Source organism: Vanessa cardui, chromosome 6 (assembly GCF_905220365.1).
Source record: "Vanessa cardui chromosome 6, ilVanCard2.1, whole genome shotgun sequence".
NCBI classification, from domain to species: domain Eukaryota; kingdom Metazoa; phylum Arthropoda; class Insecta; order Lepidoptera; family Nymphalidae; genus Vanessa; species Vanessa cardui.
Genome location: NC_061128.1, coordinates 731,885 through 757,464, shown reverse-complemented (window position 1 = coordinate 757,464; position 25,580 = coordinate 731,885). Strand labels below are relative to the sequence as shown.

The window sequence follows — 25,580 nt, the reverse complement described above, 5'->3', positions numbered from 1 at the left end:
AGCCCATCAATAATCAGTTATATATACCTAATAAGTGATAATACGGTGGTAATACTCTCCTCACTCCTCCATCTACTGGACCTTATTATTACACTAGCTTACTCGTCGAAAAAGTGTACTACCAATAAGTTAAGACATTCGAGGCTATTCAAAGAAAAAATATCATTACCATTGAGTCAAAGTAAAGAAAATAAGTTGGATTAAAAATCGAATGATTGTATCGGCAAAAGAAACTCAACTACTTTGTTAACATTCGTTAAATTATTAAATATTTAAAAGAAATACCCAAGAGACGATTATTTCATTCCCAAGGTGTTCTTCCATTTATAAACTCGAGATGAATTATAAACACAAATAAAGCACTGGGTTTGAACCCGCGATCATCGATTAAGACACACGAGTTATAATCACTGGGCCATCTCTGACTAATCACAATTCATTACCAATTTTGTAATATATTCGATAATTTCATTCTACATTCTGTATATCAAGCCTTATCTAAAAAATCGCATTCAAATTCAACGACAAATGACATCAGATTACTGTTTATTAATTGCTTTAAATAAATTTCTCAGTAATTTGAAAAACCGATTCAAATGAGTCAAATTTAATCACCATACCATTTGACGATATCATTTTAGGAAGCCTTTATCTGAAATGGTCGTTAATAAATTTCAGCTTGACATTCAATTCATTACACGATAATAGATTGGTTCACTTACTGCATAGTTGTGGTAGATTTATTGGAGTCAGTAAATTCACTCTGCTTCGAAATAACCAATAAGTCGTGATTAAAATTTGACTGAAATATCAAAATTTAATATATCGGCCATCGATCAACCACCCACTCATCAGATTTTCACACTCCAATCTCTATACCTAGTATCATTGTTCTGGTTGGAAGGGTCGATCCAGTGCAACTATGAGCACAAGAGATATTACATCTGATATATTTATTTATTTTGAATACTTTATTGTACAACGCATTACAGTTATTGGGTATTAAAAAACCAAAAAAAAAGGTGCTCAAAGGCGGTCTTATTGCTTAAAGCGATCTTTCATAGACAACCTTTGGTGATAGAAGCTTAAATCTTAGCTACCATGATTGGTAGTGGATTGGGGTGATTTAGGGAATGTTTGTTATTTCTTACAACGTAAATATGTAAATATCTATTGGCGGTAGTGACCACTTATCATCAAACGGACCCTTTGTGCACCTATTACTTAAAAAACAAAGAAGATGCTCATGTATCCCGTAAATTATTATTATATTTATATTGTTTGAATTGAAAACTGTTGTTGTGACTGTTGGTGTGAAATAATATATTTTAATTTTATTATTTATTATTTAATTTTAGAAAACACAACAACAGAACTCAGAAAGAAATTGAAAATTTCTACCGCAATCTACCAAGTCTAATACATTATAGAGGATATGACGAAAACTTAGACGATGCTTCGGAGATTATGGAAATTCTTAAACATCATTACTTTAATACGGAAACTATTATGGAAGAGGTACAGTTACAATCAATTACTCTAAAAATACTTCCTTATAATAAAAATGAAATATAGCAAATAAAACTATAACCAGAATATTCTCTCATATTTGCAAAATTTTGATAATGTCAAAATCACGCATGAATGAATTTTTGTCAAAAGAGCCTTAATTATATTTATAGAAAAGAGAGATTACAGTTTATTTGCAATTGTAATTCCTTCCATTTGCAGACTATTACTAAGAATTAAATCATTGTCAGTAAATTGATAGCGATCAAAATATTCCAAGCAAATTTTGAGTTTCATTTTGGACAAAATTGAATATGATTTATTGCGTGGTTGGAGTTAAAAATTGTATTATGAGATATATTATGTCAGCAGCTTTCACGCTAATGCCAACAATACTTGTACAGTCATAGTTAGAAAACCTTCGTCAGTTTTCAGATTCATTCGTTTATCAAGTCTTAAGCTCTTAGTACCTTTTGAATCTAATCATCAAATCATTGCGACACGATATGTCATTCTCGATCGGTAAAGCAGATCATCGCTCATACTGAGCACACGAAAATAGATCTTAAGGTGACGAACCTTTTCTTATCCCGACTGTTCATATTTTGTTAGGCCGATACGTGCCCGCACAGAATACGAACAAAAAATTGACATAATTCCTTTATATTTTCCTAATATTATGAGAAAAAGTTCGTATTTTGAATTGCGAAACCGCGACAGGAAGAATCAATAAATAATATTATATTAACATAGGATAATCGTTATAGGTGCATCAGCAGTGTGAAGATCTGTTATTATACTGCACGTTTAATAGTAAGAAGAAAAGCTGCAACAAAATGTTCAGTTTGATAAAAACGTACGAAGGTCATTGCTGCGCTTTCAACTATGCAGCTCTCAACGATGGAATTATGGAGTGAGTTGTTTACAATACCAAACTTTATAACGGGTTTACACAAGTTGATTAATCGGTAAATTGGAAGCCATTCAAACGGTAAGTATGAGCAGCAATACGATAAGAGTTTGGCAATATTTATAAACTTTAATTAAATTCTATACTGTGTTGAGCTAATATTTGATCAATGTATTTAAAGTACCTGATTTTAACAAAACGACAATAAATCAATGAAGCGGCATTATAATAGAATCGATAGGCGAAGTATTCACCTTTCTACACCGCCATTAAGAAACTCTTTTTTTTTTCATAGTATAGTTTGGCGGACGAGCATATGGGCCACCTGATGGTAAGCTGTCACCATCACCCATAGACAATGACGCTGTAAGAAATATTATCTATTCCTTACATCGTGAACGTATCACCAACCTTGGGAACTAAGATGTTATGTTCCTTGTGCCTGTAGTTACACAACAATACTGAGTACTATTATTTGTCGGTAGAATAACTGATGATTGGTACCTAGCCAGACGGGCTTGCACGAAGCCCTACCAAATAAACTACTCAGCCTTCAAAACGGAACACAACAATCGTTGTTGTTTGACGGTTAAATATATTATGATTGGTTGTTACCTATCCATATTTTGTAAGTATTGTTATCCATCTGTAACTGAACCGTTTTATTTCTATGTATACTAATTCTTGTTCTTTTTTTTTAAAAAATATTGCTCTATAAAAATTGAAACCTATAAAAACAAGTTGCGTGTATTGAACACTAGTCATATTTACTTCGGGCCAAGCGAAATAAACTAAAAAGTGAATTCAAAGGTATTTCCGTTCGCCCACAGAAATCAAACTGACTTTTAGATAATAGTTTCTCATTTTTATGCTGAAGAAATGGTCTGCTGTATTTACCAACTTTTGTATTTTAAAGAGTAATTAGTTTCACAAATGATTATATGATAAGCGTCGAATAGTTAAAATAAGAAGTGGAATTTAATTTAAGATTTTTGTATGAGCTGAGTGGGCCAGTGGTAAGTAGTTAGTGTGGCCAGGGCCAAGCAATCACACTTTATACATATATGTGCTTAATTTGTGTTTATAATTCATCTCGGCGTTGAAGGAGAACATCGTGATGAAACCTTCATGTGACTAATTTCATCGAAATTCCGCTACATTGCATTCCACCAAACCGCATTTGAAACAGCGTGGTGGAATATGTTCCAAACTCTCTACTTAGTGGAAGAGGGGGCCTTAGCCCAGCAGTGAGAAATTTACAGGCCGTTACTTACTACTTACTTTTTGTATACAGTTATAAAATTGGTTATAATGACCTATTTTTAAGAAGTCGTAAACAAATATTGCGTTTAAAACTACCTCTAGTTTAAAATGAAAATTAACCATTAACAGTTAAGCGTAAAGCTGGTATTAGAAGTGGAAACAATAACCCAAGGGCGTAAGAGCCCTTTAATAATTTTTATTCAAAGTAAAAAATCAACGTTACAATGAATTTAAATTATAAAATTTTAGCGCTCAGGCAAGTAATAAAATAGTTGTAAAATTTTTAAAATATAAATACATAATTTTTCAGTGAAATATCTTACGACGATGACATCGAATACTACTCGGACCCAAGTAACGAAAGGACAAGCGGTATTTTCGTCACATCGGAATCTGGCAGGTGACATGCATCTAAATACATATAATAGAGATAACAAAGCTTCCTGCGGCTTTAGTGATATAATTTGAACTGCACTGCACAATTGAAGGCTATGCGAGAAGATAATTGTACATACCGGTCATATAATTATTTTCTCGCGTCACCAGTAAAATAACTACAATTTCTGATTTCCGTAACACAAGTGCTTCAGCTACTTACATTGGGATCAGAGTAATGTATGTTGTCTCATATTTATTATTATTATAATAATGGAAATGCTGCTAGCATTCTTGCGAACATTCCACGTCGTCAAGATTTATATTTATTTAATGACTTAATGTTGATCATATAATGTAATATTTTATCTCATTAAGCGACCTTAATGAGATAAAATATTACATACCTTACCTTTTAGTAGTTAGTTTTTCCGATATTATACAAATTGTCTTTCTATTAACTTATTTACACAAAAACCATAATAAATTATATACTTAACTAAAAATTACTCAAACCTTCCTTATGAATCCGTCTGTATATTAGCGAAAACTGCATGAAAATCTGTTCTATAGTTTTGAGTTTTGAAGACACGGCCGGGGATTTTGTTTAATAATATGTAGTGATAGTGATAAAACACGAGCAAATGTCAAGACTATAAAACTGGTGTTTTAGCTAATTTTTGTATCAGAGAGTCTCTGGTGGATTACCTATCGGAAAACAAAGGATAAAAATCCATGCGACTTACGACGAGGGTAATTTATCTGAAAACCTGGAGCTTTGATTTAAATTTTGAATAACTGGGATATTACTAAATTGTGCATGAGTTTCATTTGAATTTAAATATAAGGGTCATATTGATCTATATTCAATGCACGATGTATTTAAGGTACATAATCTGATAAGGATAAACGTACTAGTTTGCTCTACTTGTTTACACAATGTATTAAAAACACACACACTATAAGGTGAATTTTTGTCTGTTACTCAGTGTGATTGTTATTAAGAAGGTGACTTATATTTACTGAGTATCTAATTGAACCACCAATTGGAAGAAGGGAATAAATCCAAAAAATAGGAACGGAAATAATAAAACAACACTTCATAACTTTTTGCTTTCAACATATATATATTTATTCACCGACAGACCTGCCTTAATGTATAATATTGAGCCCTACGTCTAAAGAATGTAAGGGTGTATAAAATTGAATATGTCGAAAAGTGGCGCTTATTCCCTTCTTCCAAATAGTGGTTCAATTAGGTACCTGTTGAGATCCTCTCCAAGAAATAGTTGTTCATCAGACTCGTCATATTTTATTCATCAAAATATCACACACATATTTTTTGATATTGGCTTTTGTAAGCTTTCTTGATTTCAACGTGAAACATCTATCGGCCTACCTTTTTTATCTATTTAACTACATTCATATTTATTGGTTTTCTTGAATTATTAATAGCACATTGATATTTATTTCAGACGATTTGTTATCCATAACATAATTTTTTTACAATGAATTATATAAGTGGCTTATTTTAGTTGTAGTACTTACAAATATAATGCTCTCTTTAAATAATGTATATTATACATTCGGTAACATTTTTTTTTAAATTATTGTGAGTGTGGTTTGTCAGAAAATCACTTTTATTTATTTGTCCAAAAACAATTGATGTTCGAATGATTTGCATTTGCTTGTTGAAATAGTATTGTTTTCACATAATTGTATAAATTATTAAATGACATTTAATAATGCAGAGGATCTGGCCTGAGCGTGGTTTTGAACGTGGAGCCGAGAGATTATCCTAATTGGTCTTCGACGCCATACAACGGAGCTAAGGTAAGACAAACGGTGTCATGCCGGTATCTGAATTAATCTTAATACCATCACATACGAATTGATGACGTTCGATCCTTTTGATAGTATAATAGAAATATTTATTTGTTAAATAATTAATTAAGGCACACAACTACACAGTAAAAAGGGCTCTTCGCAATCATAGCAAGTATATCATGAAATAACCGTACCCTCATTAAAAGTGTAACACCTCCGTTTATTGCCTCTACCAGTAGAGCTGTGTCATGTGTTTGCCGAGTAGAGTATTAATCCTCATCAAATACAATGTTTGTGTAGATAAAGATTGCCATTTATACTTTGCATTTGAACCAGTATTTAGAAACATTACGGCATATTAAAGAGCACATGTCACTTTCGCGTCTAATCTCCGTCCCGTTCCAAAAAATTATTCCACAGACTAAAAACCTTATATTACGACAGTCGTAGTAGGAAAAAATAGGAATGTAGGGCAACGTTGATTAATAAAACTGTTATCGAAGTTCTGATCTACAATATGACATTAATCTTCTACTTTTGGGTTTGAGCTATTTTAGTTTCTTAAATATAATGAATAATTCGATTCGAGAAACTTTACAAAATAATGTTATTTAAATTCTATATTTTTAAGGTTTTTTTTCTTCAAATTCAATGTAATTATACGTATTCAAAATCAAAACTATATATATTATATTATTAGAAGAAAATTAAAATCACAAATAGCAACACTGTGACCGGATATATAAGGACTACTGGTTGGCGATAATCGTCTATTCGTTTAGCTGTCAGAATATTTTAGCAATTAGCCTGTCATATAGAATGAAATTGTCTGTTGGCCGCCATTGAAATATTTAAAAAATATCATTTCGTAATTCTATTTCTAATATCAGAAGCGGGATTCGAAGGCTGAATAGCCATTGAAAGCCTACATTTCTGATTTTATAAACTAAATTAGTACTAATTTTTGGTTATTACTTGGTGATTTGATTAATTAATATTCGAACGGAGTTTTTGTCTCTGCGATGCCTTCCAACGACCGACATAACAAGCGAAAGCGTCACGAGCGCACTCCTTCGCCCAATCCGATGGAAGAGATTCTGAGAAGATTGTGCGCGTTGGAAGACCATCAACCCCGTGCGTCTGTGGAGACGCAAGCTATCGTAACGAACAGCGCTGCCCCTAGCCGCGAGCTGCCCAACACCACACCATCGACATCAGTGCTTGTGGTCCCAACACCGCTGCATGAGCTGGCGTCTGCGCAAGTGGGGACGCATCCGCTCCACTCCTCCACGACTACACGCACCATAAACAAGGAATCAACGCAGTCTGAGGACGTGGTGACGCACGCTGCGGAGCGTCTTTTGACCGCCATCAACTGTGCTCAGGTCAGATCCAACCGATTTTTTGTCTCTGATTTTGCTTTTAAGGTTACGCATTGTTAAATGCCTTCGTAGTGAAGTGCTTATTGCTATTATTATTCTGAAGTTTCGGATTCAATTTACCGACTTCCTTACCAATAAGATAGAAGACTTTGGTGGGTTTATAAGAGATGGTCAGGTTAGGCCGAGTAATGATAAAATTGATGCATTGATTAAATTGCCTTGTGTCGCTGTTTGCTTTGTTAGCTGATATACTTCTTGTTTTCGATCCTATTCTTGAGTTAGATTATGTACTGAACTAGCCCGTATTTATGAGTTTTGGCCATGTTGTGTAAAGAGTTGTGTTCAGTGGAAGAGACCCGTGTAAATCCTGTGCGCCATGGTATCGGGTTGACCCTGACACTGGTGGTTTCTGGGGTGAGTCGGTGGCGCAACCGACAACAGACCTGTGTAAATCCAGCCTTTATTAGATGACACTGGTGGTTTCTGGGGTGAGTCGGTGGCGCAACCGACAACAGACCTGTGTAAATCCAGCCTTTATTAGATGACACTGGTGGTTTCTGGGGTGAGTCGGTGGCGCAACCGACAACAGACCTGTGTAAATCCAGCCTTTATTAGATGACATTGGTGGTTTCTGGGGTGAGTCGGTGGCGCAACCGACAACAGACCTGTGTAAATCCAGCCTTTATTAGGTATCTGGGGTGACCTACTAGAGACCGATGTAAATCCTGAGTGCACGAGTATGTGCGGGGTATTTGGTTGCGTGGGAACAGACCTGTGTAAAGCCTATGTGATTGAAAAGCTTATGTGTGCCGTTTATTTATATTTGTTGGTTATGTTGAACTTAGCTAATTCGTACGTAATCTAACGCTTCTTTGTGAAATTAGGCCAACTGCTAATAATAACAGAGGTAAATAAGTGTGATTATTTTAGACTGTGTGTGTCTTGACAGAAACCGATGATGATGACGCAGAGCAGCCATTGAAGTCGGAGGTTGTTGCTGGACCTTCATCGAGTTCCTGCTGAGGACTTCGAGCACGCAGTCCCGTCAGGAGAAGCCGTATTAGAAGAAAATTAAAATCACAAATAGCAACACTGTGACCGGATATATAAGGACTACTGGTTGGCGATAATCGTCTATTCGTTTAGCTGTCAGAATATTTTAGCAATTAGCCTGTCATATAGAATGAAATTGTCTGTTGGCCGCCATTGAAATATTTAAAAAATATCATTTCGTAATTCTATTTCTAATAATATATATTCAAATGGGCTTTTACAAGCACTTTTGAATCGCCATTTAACAATTGAGTGAAGCTACCACCGGTTCGGAAAGTAGATTCTACCGAGAAGAACGGGCAAGAAAATCAGTAGTTACTCTTTTCCAACATTTAAAAAATACATTCATTTAAATACGCTTAATGATAATTAACAAATTATAAATTAAAAACTGAGTTTGGACTCCTTCCCTTTACACTTGTTTTTATCTATGCTAATATTATAATTGTATAAAGTAACTTTATCTGTCTCCCTGTTTGTCTTATGCCCTTTTACAGATAATAACCTACAAAAAGAATTTGGTATAATTTGGCACGAAGCAATCGTGATTTCAAAGAAACGACATAAGTTACTTTTTTATTACTAGCAGATATAATTTACTTGCAAACGAAACCGTAGGTGATAACAACTACATATATTATAAGCTGGTTGAGCCCGCTACGTGTGCGTTTGTGTTTAACAAAACAATTATTGTTGTAGCCTTAACTACTCCTTATTACATCAGTTATCTGCAAGTGAAAGTCCCATCACAATCGGTTATTTTAATATAACAAACTGACACTCCAATTTTATTATATGTATGGATTTTAAAATATATCTATCCCCATTACAATGTTATTTTTCAATTGAAAAAAATCCACTTGGAAATTGTTACGAAAAAAATATCCACCCTGAAAAATATTATGAATGTGTTTGTTTTGCAACATTAAAATATAGTTGATAGTCACTTGTCGCTTGTGATAATTTATCATCTCGCTAAGGGCTTTCAGTGTGCATGGAATAAATACAAACAGAATAAACTGATATATTAATTTCTCGCCCTGACAGGGTATGATTCGACCCCCTACTATAATTCAACTCTAAGCTTAACGGTCTCTTATTGGAAAACATTGTTTAGATAATTTGTCCAACGTCACAAAGGGTTTAACATTCAATTCAGTTAGTTGATACACTTTATTTGATATAAACATAATATACAATGATTTTTATGACGTTATGGATATATTCAAAATCAAAAATCGAAATATACTTTATTCAATAAGACTGTTACGAGCACTTTCGAATTGTCATTTAACAACTATTTTAATTGAAGCTACCACCGGTTCGGAAAGTAGCTACCGAGAAGAACCGGCAAGAAACTCATTAGTTATTACTAATAAAGTTAACAAAACAATATATTTGAAATAAACAAGTGACACTATATATATATATATATACTTCTACTTACTACTTGGTACTTAAGTGTATGTAGGAAGCCTGGTCGAGTCGCTAGTTTAAAAATAAATATGTATATATATATATATATATATAAAAAAATAAAAAATAAATATGTATATATATATATATAATATATATATAATATATATATATATATATATATATATATACATATTTATTTTTAAACTAGCGACTCGACCAGGCTTCCTACATACACTTAAGTACCCAAAAATAATGTCTCTATCAATCGACAAAAATTAAATGGAATACGATTATTAGTTTAGTATGAAAACAAACATACATCTTTATAATATTAGTATAGATTATGAAACTCTTTTACCCTGAATAGATCATCACACTCAAATATATTTAAATTCTAACATTACATACGTAAATGTCAAAATGATAACCTCCTTATTCTAGAAGTCGTTTAAAAATAGTAACAAATAAAAAGCGAAGAGCTTGTTTTTGTTGATTTCCAATACATCACGTACACATTTTTAAATTAAATTTTATATTTCACTTTATAACTATGCACTATTCACTCTACGACTCTCTACGTATTTTATTTCTAGGAGTTATTACTTCTCAGGTTCTTCGGAGTGGAATTATTCCGAAACGTTTGCAATTTTACATTCAACTTGATCCTTATATGGCAATTGAAACGTGCTTGACTAAAGCGAGTCTAATACCTGACTTAAGTTAAACGTAGACGTACGTAAACGCTCATCCGTTTGGTTATATTCATTTTGTTGACAATAATCAAGAAGAAACTCATGAGTAACTCGCTAATAAAATACATCCATTAATATTTACTAGCTAACTTTTCAGCAAGTTTAAAGACAGATTAAACGTATGGGAATTTCTAAATTGTGAGATATATCTTCCGTTTATATGCTCGCGTTTTATTTTAAAGATTACAATATAGCAAAAAAAATGCGTTAAATTGCAATCATATCTCACGGTTCACAATATTTCGACAGATCTGACGAGACAGATTGTAATTTACCGAATTTTTTAATCTTACGGTGACAAATACACCGGTTTTCATATTTATGCCACTCCTAGGTCCCGTGTCCGATTCCCGGCCGAGTAGATCAATAAAAAAATCATTTCTTTTCTATGTTGTCTTGGTTCTGGGTATTTGTGGTATCGTTACTTCTGATTTTCTATAACACAAGTGCTTTAGCTACTTACATTGGGATCAGAGCTATGTATGTGATGTTGTCCAATATTTATTATAATTTTTCCAGATTCTCCTCAATGATCCAACTGACTATCCAGAAGTAACAGTTTTATACAAATATGTCGTGCTGGGTCAGTCGTTGGACATCAAAGTCGAACCGAGGATTTTCCAAAGTGACGACGACCTCCGACAGGTGCCTTTGGAGAAGCGCAATTGTGCCTTCCACGACGAATTCTTACTGCAACATACGGACAGATTCAGTAGCGAAACGTGCAAAACTGAATGTAAGATGAAGAAATATGCAGATCAGTGTGGATGCGTACCGTATAAATATCCTAAAGGTACGTCTTATCTCAAATGAAAGATTAAGTAATATTGTTACAGGTATAGCTACTCGCTTTACGCGGTTTCGCTTGCGTTTGATGGGTTTGGTTGCAATGTGTTAGGCAAAAAAAGCCTATGCCCATCCTTGGAGTTCCAGTTTGCTTCATACTAAATATCATCAAATTTGGTTATCAGCTCAGTAGTGAAAGAGCGATAAAAAGAGAGAGAGATATTCATTCTTTCATATTTATACTATTATAGTATAGATATACGTTGATGGATTTGTAAACTGCATCAATGTTCAGACGCATTTGGTATAAACATTTTAACCAAGTATTCATACTCTGTTATACAAAGTTAAAATGAAACTTATAGATTGGTTCGTCAATTGCATAGTTATCAGCGTAGTATTATACATTTAATCGAATGTTTGTATTATGCAAAGGAACATTTATTTTTTCGAAAAAAAGGATAAATCTAAAAAATATAACAACGTTTTGGTTGGTTCGGTCCCATTTGTTTTACACTTGTCTTTCCAATATGCTAAGATCGAGCTGTTTCAAAATATGGGTTGATGAAGAAGATGTTTTTGAACAACCTTGTCATGGTTATACAATAACGATAATATTTCTCAACGACAAGACCGATATTTTAATGAGCCTTTGCTTACAATATTCACTGAAATATTGGGGCTTTTAACAATAAAAAGCACTTAGTCGAACAGAAAACGTAATTATTGCTAAGAGCTTTGTTCTTAATAACCACACAATATACATAAGGTGAATATTAAACTTAACTTATAGATGATGCAGTTATTATTTACTCACATTTTGTAATTTGACACTAAAGATTTAAAAAAAATTGTCAAATAAATTGTACAAACATACGCCTTCAAATAAACTGCACTTATAATCTTAAGGGATAAGTAGCTAGACGCAGCGCTGTTTATTAACAATGATAATAATAATTCCACAAAAATCATCTTTATAAACAATTACATGGTTGAACTATGACATAGGCTTCAAACGAAACACAGATCATGTACTGGCTATCCTAGCTAGGCTAATTATACATATATTATAATCTCTACAATTAAAAAAAATTTAAGCATGTTTGTGTGACTTCAAATTAGCTGCATTTACTATAGTAAATATATGAAATTACTAAATATTGTTCACTTGATTGAATTAAAACAATTTACACGGTTGTTATCGATACGTTTTACATCTGATGTAGGGCAATTAGCGTTTAATTATTATTGAAAGCTTTTCAGAGATATTTAATGTTTATAAGCAGAGCTAGATAAAATAAAAAAAAAAATATTTCCTCCTCGGCACATTTCAGATCCATTCCCTAGTCTTGAATTGCTGATAAATATAAAATGATATGAACGTTTTAGACAGACCCGGATTTAGAAGTCTAGAAGTTTTGGCACATCAAAGTCGGCTTACACCCTACTTATTTATCAAAAAAATTTAACAATTTCTTAAAGCAATAGCAATTTGCAATATTTTATTGCGGGACAATATTTAAATTCGTATAACATTCTTATAAAATTTGTCGTTATATTATCCTCAAATATATTAAACTGTATTTTGCTATTACAATTTTAAATTTGTTATGTTACAATTCTTATCTTGTTGGAACAATGTTTTTCTTTTACAAATTTCCATTATGGAGCAGAAGATCAGAGACCTTAAATCTGGCTCCACAACAAGATGTTTTTATTAATGAGATAGGATTAAAGATCTAGACGTCACGTCTTTCTACACTTTAAATGTTCAGATATTAAGTTGTACTCTTTTTTCAAATTTGTAAAAAACAAATTTGGTAAAGATTTTTTTGTGTCCTCTGCCCAAAAGTTTCCTGGACGAGATCGCTGTTTCAGCGTGAGGCCGCCCGTTGCCTTCATACAACATTTATAAATGACACTTTTTTAAATCCTTAGGAATTAAGTATGGGTGCAATAAAGCATAAATATGTGAATAATATTTCATTCATCAAGGCTGCTATAAATACTTAAATGGAAAGAATCAAAGATCAACAAGTTTGGGCCAATTGCAATAGGGACCAGTAAACTACGCGTGAAATATCATAGAGTACAAGTGTGGGTACAAATTGAACTCTATACTCTGTCAATTTAGGGTCCAGCTGGCAAATTAGGGTCAGGTATAACGTATAACTTTTCTTGCTTTCCGACGCACGGAAGTACTCGGCTAAAATATCCTGAGGCCCGGACTACTGAAATTTTTCGGCAGAAAAACTCAATTACTGCTTTCGAGCCGGGTTGAAATTTCAACCGTGAACATAGTGTGGCTATGTATCTAGTTACTATGTCACCGTATTTAAAACTTCTAAAAATTGTAAACATGCACTTTTATTAGATTTGGAAATACAATAATTTCAAATTTTATCTATTCTAGAGAAGTCTTTACGAATTTGCGATTTCGGTGATTTGGAATGTCTGAAATGTCTCAATTTGCGTGGTAAGATTTCGTTTTTCTCTCTGAATTTTTATGCTATATTTTTTCCTTTTTTACATTTGTAGAAGACGTCGTTTAATCATTTTATATATTCATCAGCTCGTGATATAGAATGGGAGAAGGATTGCACACCAATTTGCTACATAGAATGTCGAGATAAGAGATACAGTATAACCAGTGACGTCATGCCATTTCTAGCTGACTTCTACCCGAGGAACATTACGTAAGTACGAAATATTACAATGAAAACGAAACATATTAGACTAAAAACTAAGGCAAAAACTTTTTTTACGGAAGTATCATTAACATTAAGGCCTTAACTATATACAAAGGCAAGAATGCTTGAAGCTTTTTCCAATTGAAATCCGATCCTCTGAGCAAAAAATGACCCAGCCCTCTTGTCCATCGGATGCATTAAGGCGAGGAGTTATAATTAATGAAGGTTTTCTTCTATCATTAAATTTTTTTACTCGCTTTTTCAGTCCCAATACATCGCACCTCACCAGACCTTTAATTAAATTATTGTAATAAAAATATTGTTAGTTACAACTTAAAAGATATGGATAGTACAAAGCAAAATTGAATAACAAAGACCACTCCGACTGATCTATGAAGTTAAGAGCTGTCGCTAAAACTTTCGTTGAGGTATGCTAGACTCCACCAAAGACGAATTATATATCCTATATAAAACCAATATAGTCCATAAAAGAGTCTTTATTTTCTTTTACAGCTCCGTCTTATAGGAGATTGACTATTCTTATTCTTTTTAAATAACTCGATATTATTTCTATTACTTTACGTTTTAAATAAAACAAATATATGAGAATATATCACTAAATACATTTTGAAAGAAACTGTTATTAAATATAGAATTATGATTTCAAAAATATAATACGAGTATGTTAAATGTTAATTAATTCAAGTTAACCACATGGAAATTCCTTACAACCTGCAATCATCGGTTCACCGCTAAACATGTTCTAACCACTGGGTCAAATCGCTTATTTTTATAATATTGTAGAATATTTCATTATAAGCTTAGATTAATATCTTTTTAAAACCAAGACAAAAATATAAATAAAATTTTACAAAGATGAATAAAATAAATCTCGTGTAAAAAATCTAATTTATTTTCACTTTAAACAACATTCGTAACAAATCTGTACTTTGCATATATATGTACATACAAATATGTGTGTAGCTTAAGACCCGCTCGCTGACTGCCAACCTTTCTCGTACATACTTTTATTTACGACTGCAATGAAGTCTAAGTTATTTTAAGAATTTCTGTATTGCTACCGAATGAATACATATTTACCCTCTTTACGATAAACATTTTTTTTGCAATATAACTAAACAATTCCTTGTTCTCTTTGGAATGTCTGATTACTGGCGACAGGAAGAAAACCTCGGTATGAAACAGTATACCCATTACGTAACGTTCATTGTTAAGGTCGTTATTTGTTCCTATACACTCACACGTACTTCAATAACGTATCTTACACTCTGTAAATTATTTTACGCGTTTATTTTACGCCCAGATGGCCCAGCGGTTACAACGCGTACATTATAACCGATGCTTGCGAGTTCAAGCTCAGACAAGAACCACTATATATATGTGTGTGCTTAATTTGTGTTTATAATCCATCTCGTGCTCGGTGGTGAAGGAAAACATCGTGATTAAACCTGCATGTGTCTAATTTCATAGGAATTCTGCAACACGTATATTCCAGCTACCCGAATTGGAACAGCTTGGTGAAAATGTACAGGCAGTTTTTGTTGTTTTTTGTTGTTTATTTAAATATCTCGTTATGTTCCGATAATCACTAATCGGATTGTATAGTGCAAAATATTTCAAAAAAGGCTTAAACCTATATACTTAATAATAATTATTATTTTGTTAAGGATTTGCGAGACTTCACCGTACCTACAATTGTGATTGTTTTTTCCCACTTATGCTTAAAATTTAAATTATTACTGTAAGATATCAATAAAAAATGGTAAAAAATATACAACTGCTTGGGTAATATTTATAGTTGTTGTAGTTTTTTATTTTTATTACGTAACGTTCATTGTTAAGGTCGTTATTTGTTCCTATACACTCACACGTACTTCAATAACGTATCTTACACTCTGTAAATTATTTTACGCGTTTATTTTACGCCCAGATGGCCCAGCGGTTACAACGCGTACATTATAACCGATGCTTGCGAGTTCAAGCTCAGACAAGAACCACTATATATATGTGTGTGCTTAATTTGTGTTTATAATCCATCTCGTGCTCGGTGGTGAAGGAAAACATCGTGATTAAACCTGCATGTGTCTAATTTCATAGGAATTCTGCAACACGTATATTCCAGCTACCCGAATTGGAACAGCTTGGTGAAAATGTACAGGCAGTTTTTGTTGTTTTTTGTTGTTTATTTAAATATCTCGTTATGTTCCGATAATCACTAATCGGATTGTATAGTGCAAAATATTTCAAAAAAGGCTTAAACCTATATACTTAATAATAATTATTATTTTGTTAAGGATTTGCGAGACTTCACCGTACCTACAATTGTGATTGTTTTTTCCCACTTATGCTTAAAATTTAAATTATTACTGTAAGATATCAATAAAAAATGGTAAAAAATATACAACTGCTTGGGTAATATTTATAGTTGTTGTAGTTTTTTAAATTTATTTTAAATTTAATTTAACAAAAGTGTTATTGTTGTATTCCAAGTTACTCCTTCTTACATCAGTTTTCTGCCATATTACATCAAAGTTGAACTGAAACGATCAGACAGACGGAAAAAAAATTGTACCTTTTATGCATACATATGCATTTATTAAATAGCGATTGATTTAACATAACAAAGAGACACTCCAATTTTATTATATGTATACATTTTAATAGTATCTACAAGCTTATAGTATAGATATAAATACTTTGATATAATATAGGCAACGAATGTATTGACATGTAAATATTTTATCAATAATAATCTATAAAATATGGTCTCAAGTCAAGGGTAGTTCCGTAAGAAGAATGATTTGCTACGTTACAAATGTATTGTAACGTCAGCATCATGCAATAAATCGTGAACTAACTGTGAATTCTTTTTATATTTTACAGCTTATTATTTACAAATTTATATTTATACAGGCAAAATTCAGTGACATACAAACTTTATTTATTTGTATAGAACTAAACGCCGTATTTTTGAAGTCTAGTTTCACATAGCTCAACTCATATTTCTGAAACTTTCTTTTCAATTTGTATGCAAATTTTACAACACATGCTTTTTTATTTATTGAAAGATATATGCTTATAATTTTAAGCAACGATCTTAGGAAGCGAAACAATCAGTATTTTTTTATGGTATAGGTTGGCGGACGAGCATATGGGCCACCTGATTTTCCACAGCGTCATTGTCTATGGGTGATGGTAAGTGGTTACCATCACCATAGACAATGACGCTGTAATAAATATTATCTATTCTTTACATCGTCAATGTGCCACCAATCTTGGGAACTAAAATGTTATGTCCCTTGTGTATTACTTGTTGTATATGTAGTTATACTGGCTCACTCACCCTTCAAACCGGAACACAACAACACTATATGTATTGTAACAATAGTATGATGAAGTGTATTAAATAAAAAATTAAATTAAAAATTTCAGAAACCCCCGCCACAAAAAACATAAGCTACCTTTAAAAAGTAAAAAATAATAAAAGAAAATTAATCCTAAAGTACCTATATGCATAAGTATGTATTAATATTAAAAAAAAAAACTTCGCGTTGGGGGACCGCACCTAATTAATTAGTGTCACATGCTTACCTATCTCATCTTTTATATAACACTTAATATTATTTTGTACAATAGCGCTCGGTCCCCCAACGCGAATTTTTTTTTTTAATATTAATACATACTTATGCATATAGGTACTTTAGGATTAATTTTCTTTTATTATTTTTTACTTTTTAAAGGTAGCTTATGTTTTTTGTGGCGGGGGTTTCTGAAATTTTTAATTTAATTTTTTATTTTATACTTTTTAAAGGTAAGCATCCCTATAATATATCTGGTTAAGTTGCAAATACGTTGGTTCTTGTTGATTTAAAACATATAAGTTAAGATTACATTTTAAGGTCAATCTTGTTCTTTTTTATTTTAGTTACTAATTAATTTTTTTTTGTTTCTTAATTATTATTTTTTATCTAATAATTTTATTTAATTATTAATTAATGTTTTTTGTGATGTACAAGTCATAACATTTCATTTGATACCCCAATTGAGCATATTTGCAGACATTCGGTTTTTCTTCCCCACTTTAACCCCCCATAACTTTTAAACGGCTAAACCGATTTTCATCAAACATGTCTAAGAACACTCGCCCGTAAAACACCTATAATACAAAAAAACTAAATTGAAATCGGTTCATTCGTTCGGGAGCTATGATGCCACAGACAGACAGACACACAGACAGACAGACAGACAGACAGACAGACAGACACGTCAAACTTATAACACCCCTCTTATGCTTATAGTTTCGCTATAAGTCTAAATGGATGGATATGGATATGGATATCAAATGATATCAATATATCCATAAAGCGCCATTTTGTAGAGGCAGCCATCTTGGATTTTAAATTTGTCATATCTAATAGTATTCTACTAGTCAAGCCCTTTCATTTGATACCCATATTGATGGAGTTTAAAAAAAATATCTAATCTGTCATTTTGTGGCGGCGGCCATCTTGGAACAATTTTCATCAAACTTACGTAAAAACACTCTCGACATTTTCTACTGTCAAACAAAAAAAACTAAATCAAAATCGGTCCATCCGTTCGGCGGCTAGAGTGGTACAGACAGACAGACACACACACACACACACACACACACACACAGACACGTCAAACTTATAACACCCCGTCGTTTTTGCGTCGGGGGTTAAAAAGGTATACATTTAAATCGAAATCAATCAATCCATCAAACTCAAAAGTCTGGACTTAAGGATTTTATAGTCTAACATGCTAATCTAACCAATTCCTATTTTATTTGTTGTTGTTAAAACCGTATCGCAAAAATTTTATTTCCAGATTAACGAAGCCATTCTCCTTAAAAATATCGGTGAAAATATTATTACAATAAATCGTATAGTATAAAGCTATAGAAATATAAGTCTACTTTTTTAACATCTAAAACCTACACCCCTGTTACATGAGCCAAAGGCACGAAATCAATAACATTATACCTATACATATGCTTAGAAAATAATTTAGGCGCATTTATACAATCCCTCTAGAAAGATCGTAGTTTGCTTTTGTACCTGATATCCAACTTATCGTCAAGAAAAACTAAAGTTTTTTCGAGGATCATTTTAGGATAGTTTATCTAAGTTCGAAACAATCTCACAAGATTGTCTTTATCAAGCTGAGATAACACGAATCTTTCTTATACTATCCATGTAATTGCACACCTTATTTCACACGTGATAAAGATGCATTTCACATGTTGACATAGTTAATATATCTAGATTGAAAATTGTGAGATATCTTCAAGTCGTACAAGAACCATTATCGCTGCTCCGAAGTTTTCATACAATACTTAGCTTCAACTGCGAACCTTGATTGCTCTCAGTGTAAGAATAAGATTAAGCTGACAACGTATTTTATTTGTTAGGATAAATTAAAAAAATGCCTTTAAATACTTTCTTATTTTACTTATATTGAAAATGGCACCGGTAACCGAGAAGCTATGTGGAAACCGACCGTCATGATATAGGTGTATTATACATAGGATATAGGAATAAGGATCATTTTGTGAGGAAGGTCTTGATCATGGATGTGGTGAGGGACGACCAAAGAGTTAGAAAGAATGTTATTTGTGAGATGACGTCTGACAGAGAAGTATGGAAGAAGACATGCTGCGCTGACCCAAATAAAATTGGGATAAGGGCAGAATGATGATGCTAGTTAAATATTCTACGTATCCTTCATTTGCTGACTTAACTGACCATTTAAATGCACTATAACGTATGGACAGATAAATATTGAATTATATCATTACAAATAATACAAAATAGTTTCACAATATTTTTGCTCTGTATTTGAATATTAGTTTAATTTCAGGTTAGGTCGTAACATCAGTGAGTTGTCGTCGCTTCAAGTCTACTTTGCAAAGTCAACGTGCAACTGTTTTAAAAATATGCTCCTCATTGACTTCAACTATTTCATTGGTGAGTTATATTTCATTGTCAAGCACTTTGTAAATTAATAAATAAAGAATGACGTCACAAAATAACGTACTATGGAAGACATATAACAATGTGGAACCTGTAAATGCTTAATTAATATACATTGAAGGATTGTGATATTTTTATTCATAAATCATAAAATATATTATTAGCGTGTACTTTATCAAATTACGTGTTCGAGCTTATGAATGAGAAGGATATATTTATTTCATAAATACAACAATGGTGTGGAAGTCTATTAATAATTTTAAATATTTCATTAAATTTTGTTACTTGAATTTTTCAATAAGTTATTTATAAATACCTTTCTCTCTTAGATTCTTATATCTACACATATTTTTCATAAAATATTATTAGCTCAACAGAATAATGGTTTTGAGTATCTTTCTTGACAAGGCCCGAGGCTGTTGCCCCAGATTTCCAAACCTAAAAGCCTGTTTAAAGTCTTAACAATATAATCTTAGTCATATTTCGTTTGAAATCATTTCAACACAGCTGACAATTCTTAAAACCATCACCCACGCACTCTTTTGAGAATGGTCTTTGTATTTATATATTTTACTTTAGTGTTAATTTTAAACATAAATTTTAATAAAACGTTTGAACCTGTAGCGCTTTACACCGCTTCAAGCGCTCAACGAGTATACATAGTTAAACTTTTGAAGCGCGACCCTACATCATGTACAAAGTAGCATACAGACCTCTCCAAGTGAGTTCTACAGCTCCATTGTCCGGTTATATTCAAAACATAGTGAAATACAATACACGTACGTAAAATGTAACAACATTTTTCAATCTCTATAAGCAACCAGGTCTGAAACATTTCCCTTTATAATTTCCCTTTATAAATACTAAGTCAAGAAAGTAAAGAACATTTTTAACGATGAAACCAGATAGGTCGAAAGTAAATAGTATAAATGTAAGATTCATATAAATTTCCTCTGGAAAGAGTAAGTTAAGTAACGTGTTTTATTGTGCTTAGATAATGAATGTTGGCATAAAAACACCTGAGCGACCAAACGGAGCATTAACTCTTGCGTAATAACCTCACCTTTTTCCGAACGAGCTCTCTGACTTCTCCGTATTGTTTATGAACTATTAACACTAGATGATATAACGTAAAAGTAAAAGATGTTTCAATAAAAAATAAAGGATTTCTTGATACATGTATCATTATTGTTTTTTAACTCATATTATATAGTTATATAATATGAGTTAAAAAACAATAATGATCGCGTACCAGGTCGCGGGCACGGCTAGTTAGCCGTGCCCGCGACCTGGTACGCGTTTGAATTTAAGAAAATATTTTTTTATTGTAGCCTTAGTTTGTCCCTGTTATATCAGTTGTCTGCCGTGAAAGTCCCGTCAAAATCAGTCCAGCCGTTCCAGAGCTTAGCCGGAACAAACAGACAGACAAAAATTGTAAAAAATGTTATTTTGTTATATGTACCGTGTATACATACACATGCATTTAGTAAAATGGGATATTTTAATATTACAAACAGACACTTCAATTTTACTATATGTATAGATATATGTCTTCAAGTACGTCCCTAGTCACGTTGGTCTCGCTTGGCAGGTGCCAATTTTAGATTACAGACGTTTTCTGATAAGATAAAAAAGCGATTGTATTCAATCTCTATTACTGAAGCAACCGAAATTCTACTTTCGAGGCCCCGAGAGTTTTGATTCCAGAGATCTATTTACTCACTGAATAAAATGTATTTTTTTGCTATCTCTACTTTTTGTCGCCTCACACACACTGAAGCATATTCGTTAATATGTTTGAGTGTGTGATAATATGATCATCACTCCCTCGTACTAATGCTCTGATAGCATGATTAAATATGGTGAGGCATACCACTGCGAGTAAAAACACAGCGTAGTGACATCCCACATCTATAAATAATTAATTAAACAGCGGTGCATCGACGAATTTCAATACAGCTGGTTTTGATCATGATCAATTCCTAGAAAATCACAGGATTTGTGCTTTTATAGGACGCCTAAAAATATATATAAATACGAAATACTTTGAATCGTTACTATTCTAGTATTGAAATATAAACCTAACATACACTTTGAAGGCAAAGAAAGATTAGGTGGCTTTAATTAGGAATCGCAACGATTCATAAAAAAAAAAAAACAATTTCTCGTGTTCAATATACCTATAAATTTTGCTATAATATTATACAATATACAAAATTATTATTTTTCAGCAACCTATGCCGGAGTTTTCTCACTAAGCTTCGGTCTCTCGATAATAACGCTATTCGAAGTAATCTACTTATTCTTGTCGTCTGTATTGGGAATGTCTTTTAATTATGTGAAAAATACAAATAAAGTTGTTGCAAAATATGCAGTATTTATTTCATTATGCCACTGTCTCGGTATTATAGATTTTCAAAATGTATTAATTTTATTATATATGCAATAAAAATGTTCTCGGAAGCCGCCAATAAGAAAACTGGTTTCTCAGTGGTGGTTTGGCTTTGTGTAAGACTATCTTGATGACACTGGCACTATTTCAGTTGAAACGATGAACGAGCTTGTGTCAGCGCATCGATGATATACGGAGTCGTTCAACGTTCCTGTAGTGTTTATCAGTCACACACAGTTTATATGCCTTCGAATAAAATAAAACAAAATGATGTTACAATGGGGAACAAAATCGTGATTATATAATATTTATAAAGAGCTTAGAGTTGAAGAAATTTAACTTTGTTTTTATATTAATAGTCTTGATAAAAATTTAAGCCTATTTTGGTTTCTTTATTGTCTTGAACGGTATTAATTTAAATTGAAAATATCATAATGAAAATTTATAAGTTGAGGTTGTTCAATGAACGTGAACGAAGGCAACTGACTTAACTGCGGACAGCGTTATTAAGTTTCCAAGTTTTTGGTTCAATTATATTTTCAATCGACTCAACAAGTCAAAATATTATATTGATGATATTTTGACTTGTTTTGAATTATTTAGTTAATCTGATTGTTAAAGGACAATTGATGTTAATACATTTGAAAATTTATACATATATAAAAATGTATTATATATGTATAAATTTGAAAATGTATACATATATAATACATTTAAAAAATATTTTAAATAGCTAAGCTGAGCGTCCGTAGATGCCTTACCGAATATTGGATGTCACACTGTCTGGCTACGAACTGCTTTATGTTTCAATGCTCAGTGTTTAGTGACTATTTTGAACTCGCTGATTGGTCAACCCGATGCTTAAATAAAGTCTAAATGTTCATTTATCATTAGCTTAACAGAAAAATGAAAAAAAAAACATCATCAGTGTTGAAGAGAAACATCGCAAACAATTCACTGTATATTGTGTAAAAGTCTGATGTGTCATGTACAGTCAGGGTAAGAAAAGATTCGTCACCTTAAGATCTTTTATCGTGTGCTCAGTATGAGCGATAATCTGCATTACCAATCGTGAATGATATATTGCGTCGCAATGATTTGATGTTTAGATTCAAAAGTTACTAAGTATTCTAAGTAACTACTAAGTGTACTAAGGTTTTCTTACTCTGACTGTACAATTGTACATGCTTATCATAGCTCGCCATAATAAGTTGAAAGGAATTCGTTGTCCAACCGAACATTACAGCATTTACTATAAAAAAAATCGTGAATAAACAGTTCTCATTCATTATTATTTGCTATTTCGCAATGAAGAAGGTTTTTGTACTTTCATTCAAATGACGACAAATCTCAACGTTAGTTTTGAAAGTCATCTTGTAATCATATAGTCTAGTTTTGTAAAACTGCATCATAATCTAAATATTTTTTTTATATTTCATTATAAAGGCAAGTCTTATCTACTGAAGACAATAATACAAAAGTTAAGGGACATAACGATATAATTCCCAAGATTAGTGGTGCAATTGCTCTATGGTAATAATAAATATTTCTTACACTATTAATGTCTATATATATCAATATCGACCACATCACATCATACGGTCTGGTTAATGTGCAACCTTAGCACATAGGTATTAAAAAATCTTAGACCTTCAAGAAAATATCCTCCGTATTCAATGGCCAGCAAAGCCAAGCAAGCTCTCACATGTTCCAGATGTACATGCGCGTGTATACTCACATTACAAAATTCATTTCAAATTTTCAGGCTGTTATTGAAATAGATGATAATAAAACAGTATTACCATCAATTTCAATAACAGCCTGCTGTGCTAAGGCCTTCTCTCTCTTTGAGGAGTAGATTTAGACCATATTCTACTACACTGTTCCAATCAAAAATCGCATCAAAATCCATTGCGTAATTTTAAAGATTTTAAGCATGCAAAGGGATATAGGGACAGACAAAGCGACTTTGTTTTACGTTATCTAGCGATGATTACGTCTAGTAACGTACGTGGTAGTGATAGGATACTTATAAAATATTTTTTTAATTCCTTTTTTTCTGGTATAATAATATGTGGCAGATATGAGCTAAGATGGTTGGATTTGGGTAGGCCACACAGTTTTCTACAAAATCCAATACGACCCATTCATCATATAACAATAAAATAATAAATAAATATTAGACTACATCACATACATTACTTTGATCACAATTTTAGTCGTTAAAGTACTTGTTTTATGAAAAATTAGAAGTAACGACGGTACCACAAACTCCCAGGCCCAAGAAACATAGAAAACTAATGAACTTTTTCTACATTACCTCGGCAAGAATCGAACCCGGTCCCTCAAAGTGGCGTACCCATGAAAACCGGCGCTCATACCTACTACTCGACCACGGGGATCGTCATATACTCTCACCAAACAATAATACTAAGCATTGTTGTGCTCCAGTTTGAAAGATGGGTAAGCCCGATCATATAACAAAGTCACATCTCTTAAGAGTTAGTGGTAACCAATTACCATCTTATGACCCACTTGACCATCCGCTAAATAAAGTTATCGAAGTATTACAATGGTAGATGTAAATAAAAATCCAAATAAGTTGAAAAACCTTTATGAAACAAGCTTCTATTCAATTCGCGTAAAAAAAATTTATAACTTTAGTTCACTAGATTGTTCGGTCAGCAGTTCTAAAGGTGTGTGCGAAATGACGGGTCAAACGATTGGTTGGAACCGTTTTAAAATTGACCAAAATTTAACACATAAAAACAGGTGATGTACAACAAAAGGTGATAAATATCAAAGATTTTATAAGGAAGAAAATGTAAAGAAAAAAATGTTTACAATATTTCTTTTGTAACGGAATGGCGTATACAATGGTTCGGGACAAGTGCACTTCAAAGGCTAATGTATCTGGAGATGACCTTTGGTCTTTCGAATGAAAGTAACTTTCTCAATATAAAGCGATTGCTCAATATCATCTAGTTTATGTAATATCAGGTAATATTTTTCGACAACGATTGTCAGTAGACAGTAACAGCCTGTAAACTTCCCACTGCTGGGCGAAGGACTCCTCTCCCATTAAGGAGAGGGTTTAGAATATATTCCACCACACTGTTCCAGTGCATGTTGGTTGAACTTCGATGAAATTAGACACATGCAGATTTCCTCACGATGTTTTCCTTCACCGCCGAGCACAAGATGA

General features: G+C 32.6%; 1 protein-coding gene across 1 annotated transcript; it reads left to right on the top strand.

Moving 5' to 3' along the window:
- The first annotated feature begins 2,345 nt into the window (after positions 1-2,345).
- Positions 2,346-24,233, top strand: LOC124530419 (pickpocket protein 28-like). The gene is made up of 9 exons (XM_047104586.1): positions 2,346-2,422; positions 3,993-4,082; positions 5,809-5,890; positions 11,010-11,283; positions 13,690-13,735; positions 13,826-13,972; positions 19,871-19,977; positions 22,215-22,297; positions 24,141-24,233. The coding sequence occupies exons 1-9, from the start codon at positions 2,346-2,348 to the stop codon at positions 24,231-24,233; spliced, it is 999 nt and encodes a 332-aa protein (XP_046960542.1).
- The last annotated feature ends 1,347 nt before the right edge of the window (positions 24,234-25,580 follow it).

Coding starts and splice junctions, on each gene's coding strand:
- LOC124530419 (XM_047104586.1), top strand. CDS start 2,346: ATGTTCAGTTTGATAAAAACGTACGAAGGTCATTGCTGCGCTTTCAAC. Junction 11,284..13,689: donor ACCGTATAAATATCCTAAAG/GTACGTCTTATC, acceptor TATCTATTCTAG/AGAAGTCTTTACGAATTTGC. Junction 19,978..22,214: donor TGACTTCAACTATTTCATTG/GTGAGTTATATT, acceptor ATTATTTTTCAG/CAACCTATGCCGGAGTTTTC.